This window comes from Chrysochloris asiatica, unplaced genomic scaffold (genome assembly GCF_000296735.1).
Source record: "Chrysochloris asiatica unplaced genomic scaffold, ChrAsi1.0 scaffold00088, whole genome shotgun sequence".
NCBI lineage: Eukaryota > Metazoa > Chordata > Mammalia > Afrosoricida > Chrysochloridae > Chrysochloris > Chrysochloris asiatica.
The window spans coordinates 9,506,092-9,519,672 of record NW_006408606.1 but is presented as its reverse complement, the minus strand read 5'-3'; the positions used below and the strand labels follow the sequence as shown (position 1 = coordinate 9,519,672).

Here is a 13,581-nt window from a genome sequence, read left to right as displayed (position 1 = left end):
GGATGTCAGTCATTGTGCACAGTGATAGCTAGAGATGCCTCAAAGGGAAATGAAATATAGCTGGTAATGCTTGGACCTGGCTTTTTAAGTACAGAGTCCTTGCTCTTTCTTATTTCTTCCCATAGCATACCCCCCAAAACACAGAATGGAGATAATGGGGAAAGATACAGAGATTTACCTAGCAGTAAAACACCGGAGGCAGACATTAGGATGCTATGACAAATCCACAACCTGAAAAGCCTCCAACTTTGGGGGGGTTGGGAGGGGGGACTGTCACCCCACTAATTGAATTCACAGTACTGAAAAGCAACAAATGAAAGTCTAAGACAGAAAGCAAACCATATAATTTTAAAAAATCTTTAATGTGCTGTTTTGAACAATTCTATGAAATGTAAATATAATTATTTCTATTAACCCATTTCATTGCTAAATTCTTGAATCAGGATTCAATGATTTTATGATTTTCAGTGATACCATAGACTTCTCAAAATATCTCACTCAATCTAGCTAGTTGTAAAATTTCTCCAGTACTTTAAAAAAAAAAAAAAATCTTTTGAGCACTTGAACACAGGAAAATATCCTACATAGAGATGGCCTATTGTTTTTATTTGAATTTTGTTGGCAGTTCAATTCTGTTGGTTTCAACAATATTTATTGAGCACCTACTATGTACCAGGCACTGTTCTAGATATTGGGAACACAAAGATGAATAAGACATGGACTCTGCCCCCAAGGTGCTTACAGTCTCTTGGAGGCAAACAGGTAGTGCAAATACTTAAAGTTTATTCTAAAATGGACAAAAATGTCAGCAATGTAGTAAATATCAGGCCTTTAAATAAAATGGCATGTCATTGTTCATAATGTCAAGGCAGACAAAATGAAGACTATTTTTCGTGTGATAAAACAGTAAATAAAACCATTAAGACCTAACTTTTAAAGATTCACATGATAAAGTACTAAAAATTTACACCACAGTTTTCAAGTATTTCATACTTAGAAATATTATTGCCCACATTTGTGCTATAGTCAAACTCATAATTCCAGGTTACTGCGTCATTCACATCTCAGCATGCTGGGATTCAGTTTCTCACTGAGTTTATGGATTAGAATGGCTAGCTCCTCAGTTGCTTGGCTTTTGTCCTCCAAAAGTTCATAACGAAGACTGGAAATATCTTGCTTGATTTCTTTTAATTCACCTATAGTATTGGTGTTAAAAATAGAATTAGTAGTTTGCTCTTTATATTTAGAAAGGAGCAAGGAGTGAAATTCATATAATACAAAAATATTTGTTTCATAAAATCTTCAATTTATCTATTTCAGTTTTATAAGAAACATTTTAAGAAATGCTTTTCTTTAAAAATATACTGACCTCTGAAAAAAGTTATAAAAATAGTTGTGTTTTAATAGTATAAAGTAGGTTAAAATATTCACCTATTCAGCTTTTCCAAGGGATGATTTTTCTGATAACGGACCAGGGCTTCAACCCCCTGCTCAGAATTGCCATTTCTACCACACATATGATTCATTATAACTGGGGTGGAAATGCAGATTCTAAGCAAGGAATGAATGAATCCCTTGGAATGAATCCATTGGAAGCTCTGCTTGTAAATGACTGTATTGTAAGTAAACCATTGATTTTCAGAAGTAAATCTTGGAGCAAAAATTTACCTTGAATCCAAACAATGATCCTTCAAGTCACTGATAAGTTGGCTTACCTTTTTATAATAGAATATCATGTAAAACGTTTATGGTCTTTCCAGGAATCTTTATGATGCCTTAAATATAATTTCTATGTTCTGTTTCATAAGAGTCAGAACTTTTTTTATTTTAAAGAATTCTAAATCTTCCTCAAAAATACACATAAAACATTTTTGGATTATTTTGTGGCAAAAAAAAGAAAGAAAGAAAAGAAAAACTCTTCTTTTTTCATGCATGGCAATGTAGAGGGAATTGTTATCAGTTGCCATCAAGCCAACTGCAACTCATGGCAACCCCAGGTACAAAAGAACAAAATGTTGCCAGGTTCTATACCATCTTCACTATAGTTGCTATGTTTTGAGTGAATCATTATGGCTACTCTATATTTTGAGTGCCTTCCAAACTTGGGGTTTCATCTTCCAGCACCACAGGCAAACTGGATGAATATTCTATTGTGATCCATCAATTATGTTTATTTTCTGATTAGTGGAGTACTACCAAACTCAATCCAAGTTATAACTGTTTGACCATAGCTTACACCTTTATTATATACTTATCATCAAAATTAATGTATTCTCAAACTTTTTATACATATAAGCAAAAGACTAAAGAAAATGCTCAGAATGAAATGATTTACCTGTAATATAGGAAGACAGGTGAATGAAGCCAGAATTCACTCCTGACTAGAAATGTCATGAGACATCACAGTGTATGCATGGGCATGCTATGCTAGAACAATTTTACTTAATATCATCATTTCCACAAGTTGTATGTGTGGGCACATTATTTATGTGGGTGTGCTTTTTGAAAAAAATATAATACTATTGGGTTGCCTCCTTTGCAAAGGATTCCTTATATTAGTTAAAACACATCTTCAAAGCTTCAAAGCCCATGAGAAATTTTACTAAGTTTAGCTCTTTTTTTCTTATCAGTATAGATAGTTCTTTATGTTGTTATTGTTAAGTGCCATCAAGTCAGTTCCAACTTACAGCTACCCTGTATAGGGTTTCTAAGGAGAAGCTGGTGGGTTTGAACTGCTGACCTTGTGTCTAGTTGTGTTTGTAGTGGGTTGAAGGTGAACTTCAAAAAGATATGTCCATGCCCCAAAATCTTTGAGTGTGACCTTATTTGGAAAAAATGTCTTTGCTGATGTAGTTAGGGATCTGCTGCTGAGATCATTCTGGACTAGGATGAACCCTAATTCCATTGTCAACTGTCCTTAGAGGAGAAGACACAGAAAAGAAAACTATATGAAGATGGAGGCAGAGATTACAGGTATGCTGCCACAAGCCAAAGAATGCTTGGAGCCTCCAGAAGCGGGAGCTTTCAGAGAAAGCATGGCCCTGCCAAGACCTTGTCTTGGTACTTCTGGCTTCCAAAGCTGTGAGAAAATAGATTTCTGTTGTTCTAAGATGACCAAATTTGTAGTTGTAGTCATTTGTTATGACTAGGAACTAATACAATGTTAGAGGTTACAGTTTAAGTTTGGGCGGAAAATTATTTCTACCGGGCTGATTTCTTTCTCAACTGCTTTGGCCTACCCACAACCTTTGATAAAAAATATTTATAGTCCAGACATGTAGCCTGCACAGGATATACTGAGAAAAACAAGGACACTAAAAGGGGCCAAAGAGAAAATAAAAGGCAAAATAGAAATACCAGACAAGAAAAACTGACTAGAGCCTCATTTGAGGATAATGAGTAGAGTTTTTCTAAAGAAATGTGGATTCTGTGTCAACTATTATTTTACCTCTATCACTGGAAAATTGTTATTACAGATCTGAAATTAATGGAATAAAACTGATAGTAATGTCTCCCTGATATAATATTGTTAAAATGGGAATTAAAATCTCTTAGGAAGATGACATTCTTTACAACCTCAGAATCAGCTAGAGCATTCTAGACAGAAGTAAATTGCCTCTGACTGACATTTTAAAGAACTGTTTCTTACAAAATAATTTTTTAAAAAAAGTTTTGGAATAGAACCTTAAAGGAACCCAAATTGTAACCTGGGATCAGATTTTTAAAAGTATGAGTTGAGACGAAGCTTTCCAAGCCATTAAGTTAGTTGTAAAAGGAAGTTTCTCAAACTTGAGATGCTTACCTTCATTAACTTCATCATTTTCTTTGTCTACTTGTGCTTTCAGAACATATCTCTTTATAAGTCTTTTCATTATCTGCTGTTGGGCAAAAAGAAATGATTGTAATCAATAATACATATAAGTATCCTGGATCCTAATATCCAAAGAGCCTTACATACCTGTAAAACAAACAACTCAGGAGAGAAAATTTTTTTTTATATTTATCAAAGTTTCAGTACTTAGTCTTTGAAAAATTTCTGAGACTTACTACATCAACCTTAAACACATTTTTTTAAGCTCAGGGATGGAGGATGTTTTTTAAAAAGGTAAATTGAAATATTTCAACTCATGGTTTCTCACTGAGGTGCCTTGACACCACACCTTCTTGTCTATAGACACTACATTTGAATTTTATATCACTATTAAAAAATTATGTATGAGTTTACTCTGGTAGCGTAGTGGTTATGATGCAGGCTCAGCAGTTCGACACTACCAGCGGTTTTGCAGGAAAAAGATGAGGCTTTCTGCTCCTGTAAAGATTTATAGCCTCAGAGTCACTGTAACCACCACCATGCTCAATGAAGAGAATTTGAAAAATGCAGAAAACAACAAAAGAAATAACCAAAACCATCTCTAATTTCACTATTAAAATTTTTAGTGTATAGTCTTCCAGCAGTGTTTCTTTGTATTCTGTGTATGTACTAATTACCATTATATATAAGAGGGCCTCAAAATGTTCCCAGGAAAATGGAATTTAGAGATAACGTTAATTTTCCATAAACTTTCTAAAACACCCTTGTATCATAATACAAGGTTTGATGTTTTCTTACTATGTAAGGAATCTGGTAGTACAGTGGTTAAACACTAAGCTACTAAATAAAAAATCAGTGGTTTAAACCCATTGGCAGCAGTTATGCAGGGACAAGATGGGGCAATATGCTTCCATAAAGATTATAGTCTCGACAACTATATAGGGCAGTTCTATAAGGTCACGATGAGTTGGAATTGACTTGATGACAGTAACTTTGGTTTGTGAGTTAGGAAGTAGGGGAAAGAGCTAAGATTTTAGTTGGAATCTTAAGTTTTGAAATAAATACATATAACAACTTCTTTAATAATGGGAGCATGGTGGTTCCATAGGACAAGCACCGGACTGTGAGCCATAAAGTAAGTAGTTCAAGCCCGCCAGCTGCTCTGCAAGAGAAAGATGAGGCTTTCTGCTCCCACAAAGATTTACAGCCTCAGAAACGCTACACAGGGTCCTATGAGTCAGAATTAACTGGAGAGCCCGTAACAATAACCTCTTTAATACAAAAATTTTAATAACCAAAATTTACTGGAAAGTTATGGAGTCTTGCCAAGATGTTGGATAGAAACCCTCCATTTGGTAGAAGAGTTCAAACTATGACAGTTAATGGGAAGTTATTGAAGAAAAAAATCCACTTTTATAAATCCACAAGCTAAGACTTCTTAATGAACCCATCACACCAAGTTAAAAAATAAGCCGAAGAGCAAGAGAAGTTGTTTGCAATATGTAACAGCAATCAGTACCCACAACATTATGGAACTTTGGCAAATTACTAAGGAAAGCACTAACAGTCTAAATAGAATTAGGCAAGAAAATTTAAATTCACAGAGAGGAAACTTTAATGACTTCATTGTCAAACAAATGAAAAGATGTTCAATTTTAATGGTAATCATGAAAAAGGACATTTAAACAACAAATACCAATTCACTCCCATAGTTTGGCAAGGAATTCCTTTCATTTAAAAAATATTTTTCAAATCTACAAAAAACATCAAGTTGTTGTTGTGAAGTGCCTTGAGTTGAGTCGATTCTGACCCATAGCGACCCTGTATAGGGTTTCTGATGAGCAGCTGGTGAGCTTGAACAGCCGACCTGACCTGGCAGTTCAAATGGCTTTGCAGTCTGGCACATTAACTCAAAGCGCCATACCAGGTAGTTCATGTGTATTCTTCACCTGTTATTGTTAGGGGCCATTGAATAGGTTCCAACTTTTCCTCACAATGTTTCCTATGTTTGAGTCCATTGTTGCAGTCACTGTGTCAGTCCTTCTCATTGAGGATCTTCCTCTTATCTGTGGATCCTCTAGTTTACCAAGCATGAAGCTTTTCTCCAGGGATTGGGCCCTCCTGATAACATGGCCAAAGTACACGAGACAGTCTCACTATCCTCCCTTTTAAGGAGGAACCTAGCTGTACTTCTTCCAAGACAGAAGTGTTCATTCTTCTGGCAGTCTAACACCATAATTCAATTGCTCAATTGTTCTCAGGAGTCCTAAATCACTGTATATGAGCTTTCACATGTGTTGCTGTTGTTGTCGTTAAGTGCCATTGAGTTGGTTCCGACCCATAGTGATCCTGAACAGGGTTTCCGAGGCTGTAAATCTTTACTGGAGCAGAAAGCCTTATCTTTCTCCCGCGGAGCAGCTGGTAGTTTCGAGCTGCTGACCTTGCGGTTCACAGGTTCACAGCCCAATTCATAACCACTATGTTAAAATACCATGACTTACATTGTTGTTGGAGTCCTGGTGTGGCACTGTGGGCTATTGCATCAGATAGCAAAGTCGCTTGAACTGCAAGGTCAGTGGTTCAAGCTCACCAGGTGCTCCTTGGAAACGCACTATACAGGGTCGCTATCAGTCGGAATCCACTCAATGGTACTTAGCAACAACAACAACGCTGTTGTTAGTTAGGCGCACCTTAGTCCTCAAAGTAACATCTTTGCTCTTGAACACTTTAGAGGTCTTGTGTGGCAGATTTGCCCAAAGCAACATGTCATTTGATTTCTTGCCTGTTGCTTACATGTGCATTGATAGTGGATTCAAATAAAATGAAAACTTTTACAGCTTCATTTTTTTCCCTCTGTTTACTATGCTTTCATATGTATTTGAAAGGTATTAGTCCAAGGGAGAAGAAAAGATTGAACTTGAATATTTTAAAAGGCTTATGTGTGTGCTTTATAGATATTGGTTTCTCCTGTCTATTATTGTAAAATAGACATATATGTGTGATAGGACTATTGGGAATTATGATTGCAGAGAGCTTGTAAACCCTTCTTCAGCCTATACTTGATTGGATTTGTTAAAGGGGAAGTTTGAATTTGCCCTGAAAAAACAGGCTTCCTGGTTTAAGCCTTTGTAGAGAATGGGACTTTAGGTGGAATCTTGAGCCCCACCATTTGCATCTGAAAAGACAATGAGACCAACCCAGAACTGCTAGGAGAACAGGAGATTCAAGCAAAAAAAAAAAAAGCAGACTTTTTGAGTTTTGGAGGCATCAAGATAAGGAAAGTCATTTCACCAGAGAAAATCCCCTTCTAGGACTGCAAGTTAAAGGGACCCAGTGAGCAGTATGCTTGCTGATGACCACCTGACTGACTCTATGTATGAGTGGAATTGGGGAAAATGCAACAATGAAGACACCAGCTGAGTTTGGGTGTGTTCAAGCTCAAAGGAAGATGTGTTCAAACTGAGATGAGATTAAGACAGAAGGTTGTCTGGTCTGGAGTTTAGGGAGTTGTGTGAACTCCTAAACCCATGGGGCAAGGGCTGAGAGTGAAGTGGTCAACTAGTTTAAAGTGCAGGGATGTGTTTGTGAACTCCCAAACTTGTAGCTGGTACCCATTTGACCTAGCTTGGTTAGCTAGGATTGAGCTGACCAGAACCTGATTAGATGAAGATAAAGATGTTTGATACTCTGAGCAAGTGTCAATTGCTATAATTTGACAAACTGGACTTTTGCTTATGGATACAATTGCTCAAAATTCTGATTATAAAGCAAGGTTCTACAGATCAAGGAATATGCTTGTCTCCTTAGTATGCTGGGTTGATTTGTTGTTGTTGTTAAGTGCCATTGAGTTGGTTCTGACTCATATTGACTCTGCATAAGTTTTCTGAGGAGGAATTGATGAGTCTGAACCTCGTGGTTCAAACCGACCTTGCGGTGCAGTGCATTATCCTGAAGCACCACACCAGGAATCCTATTGGGTTGATATTGTTGTTGTTGTTAAGTACTGTGGAGTTGGTTCTGACTCATAGTGACCCTGCACAGGGTTTCTGAGGCTGTAAGTCTTTACGGGAGCAGAAAGCCTCATCTTTCTCCTATGGAACGCCTGGTAGTTTTGAACTAATGACCTTGAGGTTAGCAGCTTGATTCGTAACCACTACGCTACCAGACGGGCAATTTGGACATTGACTATAAAAAATGGAGAGGGGCTATAAAGACATGAAGTAGCTGGTTTGTAAAGTTTTCATGGGTGTGTTTGGTATTAGAATGAGGGAGCAAAGGAAAATCCCCACTGAGACTAATTTTCCTGTTTTCCAAATGGGTTTGGGGAAATGGGGTGAGAGATGATGCTGATAGGATTTTATGATTTCAATTGTGAATAATTGTTAGTAGGATTAATTGTGATAGGCAAAACTGTAATTGTAGAAAATATGTAACTAAAAGAAGGGACTAGTTACCTTTCCTTTCAGGACAGACGATCCCAGGACCAAAATGAAAGAGCATGAGTGGAGGAATAACTGCCTGGAAAAGTGGGGACAACAGGGACAACAGCAGAGGTGGCAGCATGGAAAAACAGAGCAGCTCTGGACTCTAGGCCCATGGGCTGAGTAAGGCTGTGTGCCTCAGGGCAGGAGGCTGGTTTGCACAATGTGCCCTTTGGACATTTAAATGAATATATAGCTTTTTTTTTTTGTTTTACATGTGTGCATCAGATACTTTTGCTTTGTTGGTTTGTGATATTTAAGATGAAAACGGGGCCAGCACATTTTCAGTTATACATATTTTAGTTATATCATGTTAGGCGCAAGTATGACTTCACAATTTTCTTTATTTAGAGATTATGCATATAGTTTATAGGTGTCAAATTGACAAGGGTGGAATGTAATGGTTAGGGCTTTGTGTCAACTTGACTAGGCCAGGATTTCCAGAGTTTAGCAGTTAGGATATACTTATTTCTATAGTAATGAAACCTAATACAGGCATAGTTTGCTCTATGATGAGCAGTTATGAGCAGCCAATCAACTAAAGGGACGCTTCCTTGGGGATGTGGTTTACTCCCAATATCACAGACACGTAGGAGGGACTCTCTCTCTTCCACTGGGGACCTGGGACTCTGCAATTGTAAGTTCTTTCCTTGATAAAGAACTTCTCTCTGTATCTATATATACATATGTATCATTGGTTTTACTTCTCTAGAAAACTCGGCCTAAGATACCATGTTCCAATTACTAATGGATGTTGCAGCTGTTCTTCTCATTCTGAGTCATGTCACATCAGCAATGAAGGTCATGAAAGTTTCATTTCATCTATGTCATTATGGCAGACTCTACTCTGAGGAGACAGTTCTTCCCTACTCATATTTTGAATGCCTTTCAACATGAGAGGTTCATCTTCTGGCAATATATACGACAATATTCAGCTTCTATTCATAAGGTATTTACTAGCCATATTTTCAGAAGCAGAATTCCAGGTCCTTCTTCCTTGGACACCTGGAAGCTCCCCTAAAGTCTGTCCACAATGGCTGATCCTGCTTTTATTTGAAATACAGTGGTATAGCTTCCAGCATCAGAAGCCACCATCAACACAAGCCACCACACTATGACAAACTGACAGATAAATGGTGGTCTAAAAGAAATAAGGAGCTCTGGTAGCATAGTGGTTACGAATTGGGCTGCAAACCACAAGGTCAGCAGTTCGAAACTATCAGCTGTTCAGTGGGAGAAAGATGAGGCTTTCTGCTCCCATAAAGATTTACAGCCTCGGAAACCCTGTAGAGGGTCGCTATGAGTTGGAACTGACTCCATGGCACATAACAACAACAACAAAAAGAAATATAACATATAAATTTTTATAATAGGTGCTCAATTAATAACATTATTCTCTTATCACTTACGCTTCTGTAAAGAAAATCTTGATTAGTCAATATTAATAATGATGGAATTAAAGGCAAGGAGCGTGAAACTCATATGTAGCAAATAAAAGTGCCTTTAAGATATTACCTTTAATTTAATTTCCAACTGATTTTTTATTCAAATCCAGTAAGTAGCCCCAAATTAAATGGACTAATAACAGTTTCATCTTTTTGTACGGTCAAATTGCTAACTACTGTGATGGAAGCCTATAGATTAACTTCCACATTCTGAAACCATTAGGAATTATCCAGATTTCTTGGCATGAGACTCTTAAGTCCCTCAAGATATTGTGACTTTGAAGACTATGAATTTTCTGTGTCCCAGGTGTGGAAAGCCTAGAGAGTTTCTAGAATTTGAATTGAATGGCAGCACTGCTGGTGTAATGCTGTATGGTAAGAACAGGACTGTTAACCACATGGTTGGCAATTCAAACCCACCAGCTGCTCCTCGGAAACCCTATACAGGGTTACTATGAGTCTGAACTAACTCGATGGCACCTAACAACAACAATACACGAGTGCCAGAGGTGATACCTTAAATATTACCTCTTGCAAATAAATCCAAGTTCATTTCTCAATCCTTCATAAAGATTGTTTTGTGATTTGGAGAAGGAATATGATATGTGAGTATCCTTTTCTTCCCAAAAGAAGTCAAAGTTTTTTATTTTCACATGTTTTTTTTTATTGACTCAAATTCAATGAAGAATTATTAAGCATTCTGATAGACACATTTACATTCATGTTCTCATTTAATCTCACAAAGAAGTAAGATTTGCCTGTCATTAGTATGTTCCATCATCCATATTTTAGCAATCTACAGAGTGTACATTTAAAGTAATGGGATGTTTGAACTAACATGAAGAACCTGGTAGAGTAGAATTTTAGAGAGGCAAAGAACTTGGAAGTCAATACATTTTTTTTATATTATCATACCACTCATTGTGAGATTACGTGACATATTACCATTGCACAGTGTCTGTATAACCATCTGTGATTCAGAGCTTGCTTTTCTTTCCAGACAGCTGGTTCGATCTATTTTTGGACAACTGTAGCTGTTTGAAAGCAATTTCTTTGTATTTATCCAACATGTGATTCACTGTACCTTCTAAACACTGATCCATGTTTTGCTTTTTAGAGCAACAGAGAATAAATTTGCTTCTCCTCTTTGCTTGGTTTTCAAATATTCCCTTCTTCAAAGGCCTTCAAAGGTTCCCTGCATTCCCATAGCATTTTATTTATATTTTAATTACTCTGCATAGCTTAGTTACATATCATAGGATTATTTGAATGTTTGCTTACTTTTTCTTTCATTCTGCCCTTCCCAGCCTCAACTGCCCTTTCACTCAGTTGAAAGATTCTTGAAAGCATGGACTGTGCCTTTGTATCCTTATAACAGAAGACCAGACAACATAGAGCTGTCCTAAATGTGCATGAGCTCATAACCTCTACCTCATGTTGTCCCCTTTTGAGAAAAATCTTCAGGTGCTTCTAGTAAAATCAAGTCATCTAAGGTGACCGTCAGAGATTGAACCAGAGACCACCTGGGCCAAAGGCTGTCCAGCATTAAAGGTATTCTCAAATAACAGGAGACTATTAAAACACAGCCAGAGTTCTGGTGTGGTGCTATAGGATAAGCACTGGACCTCAAGGTTAGTTTGAACTGCAAGGTTGGCAGTTCAAGCTCAACAGCTGCTCCTTGGAAACTCTAAAAAAGGGTCACTATGGGTTGGAATTGACTTGATGGCACTTAACAATAACAACAAAACAGTGCTTCCACAAGAGACAATGAAAAGAGTACTACCCCAAAATGTATAGCACAGCTTCTGTGAAGTCTTATAATACATTCTTATTTCTTAAGGTTGCTTTGTTGTTAAGTGCTGTTGAGTCAGTTTCAACTCACAGCAACCCTATAGAGGTTTTCCAAGGAGTGGCTAGTGGGTTTGAACCACCAGTCCAGTGCTAATCCTATAGCACCACACCAGGACTCCAAGTTTACTTTAACATATTTTAAAAATTCCATGTTGAGTCGATTCCAATTCTTAGTAATCCTATGTGTTACAGAGTGGAACTCTTGGGCTTTCTTGGCTGTAATCTTTATGGCAGCAGAGTGCCAGGTTTTTCTCTGTGGTGCTGTTCAGTGGATTTGAACCACTAATCTTGATTCTAGTTGTTGTTGTTGTTTGGTGCCATCAAGTCAGTACTGACCCATAGCAACCTTGTGCACAGCAGAACAAAACATTGCCCAGTCCTGGGCCAACCTCACTACTGTTGCCACGCTTGATGCTAGTAGTAGAGCACAAACAGTGTGTACCACTCAGGGATCTTTACTTAGCATATTGATGTGCTTTTAACTCGAAATAGCCAAACTAGCACAGACAATAAGATACTGCAAAAATTAATGGAATTAGAGTCATTCCTCCATATTTTTATGCTCTCTTCTTTAGAAAAATCAGCTTCAATTAAAAAAAATTATTTACGCACATAAAAGAATTACTCAGCTTGTTATTAATAATTAGTGTTAACGTAAATAATGCTGCTATTTATCAAAGCATTTTTGAAACTCATCCTCTGTTATCCTTTGAGGCACAGTTGAATTTCTGTCCTTAACTCATTTTTTGGAGGAGAAAAATTCATTTGAATATAAAGTGATGACCAGTTAGGGTAGGGTCACATGGAAATGATTGTTTTTCAAAGCATATAAAACCATATGGTAATGAGTTTTGTTAATGGGGTGGAAAATTAGCTGAATACAGTAACTATAAAATAATTTAAAAGATTATTTTGTGTAGCCGTGGCACTGTAGGATAAGCATTGGACTGCTAACCGCAAGGTTGGCAGTTCAAACCCACCAGCTGTTCCGTGGAAATTGTATACAGGGTCACTATGAGTTGGCACTTAACAACAAACAAACTAATTAGGAAAATGGTGGTAGTGATGGTTATGTGCCGTGGAATCAGTTCTGACCCATAGTGACCCTGCACAGGGTTTCTGAAGCTGTAAATCTTTACGGGAGCAGAAAGCCTCATATTTCTCCCGCAGAACAGCTGGTAGTTTCCAACTGCTGACCTTGAGGTTCACAGCCCGATTTGTAACCACTACGCTACCAGAGTTCCATCTAATTCCCCCCAAATTACCTAAAAATGTCCTGAGTTGTGGTAGCACCATGAGAATTAATAGATCCCTAAGCTAAATGTGTCAGACTGCAAAGTCGTCTGAACTGCAAAGTCTGTGGTTCAAGCTCACCAGCTGCTCCTTGGAAATCCTATACAGGGTTGCTATGGGTCGGAATTGCCTCAATGGCACTTAACAACAACAACAAGCTTATCACTCTGAAAGGAAAATTCCTATTCTGCAGAGTAAGCTGTGAAGATTTTTTTAAAGTAAGTTCTATATATTGTAACCATACCTCATGAAATAAAAATCCATAACTGAAAATTGTTATTATAACCCAAAGAGTTCATAATAAAAAGATATTATCTGAATTATAATGGAGGCAGTTATATGAAGTGGTGTATATGCATAGCTGATTGAGATGTCTTTTCTGTTTCTCCTTATCTACTATCATTTTTTAAGGAGCTACAGAGGATCATGGAGTCCTGGTGTGGTGCTGTGGGTTAATGCACTGGGCTTCAAAGTCTGTTTAAACTGCACAGTCGGGGTTCAAGCTCACCAGCTGCTCCTTGGAAACCCTATACAGAGTTGTCATGGGTCAGAACTGACTCTATGGCACATAACAATAAAAACAACAATACAGAAGATCATACCATAGCCATAGGGAATTATTCTACTTAGAAAGTCTAACTCACAGACAGAAGAATTGAAAACTCTCCAGGATCCTGGAGTCTCTAGGCATTTAGCAATG

At 37.5% G+C, this 13,581-nt stretch overlaps 1 protein-coding gene across 1 annotated transcript in view; it reads right to left on the bottom strand.

The window, feature by feature from the left end:
* Positions 1 to 342: 342 nt before the first annotated feature.
* TRPC3 (transient receptor potential cation channel, subfamily C, member 3) overlaps positions 343 to 13,581 on the bottom strand; it is a 111,712-nt gene continuing 98,473 nt past the window's right edge. Inside the window, exons 11-12 of the mRNA XM_006866273.1 lie at positions 3,803 to 3,878; positions 343 to 1,196 (exon numbers count right to left, since the gene is read on the bottom strand). Of these exons, the coding sequence (XP_006866335.1) occupies positions 1,054 to 1,196; positions 3,803 to 3,878 (219 nt within the window). The 3' untranslated portion in view covers positions 343 to 1,053. The remainder of the gene's footprint in view (positions 1,197 to 3,802; positions 3,879 to 13,581) is intronic.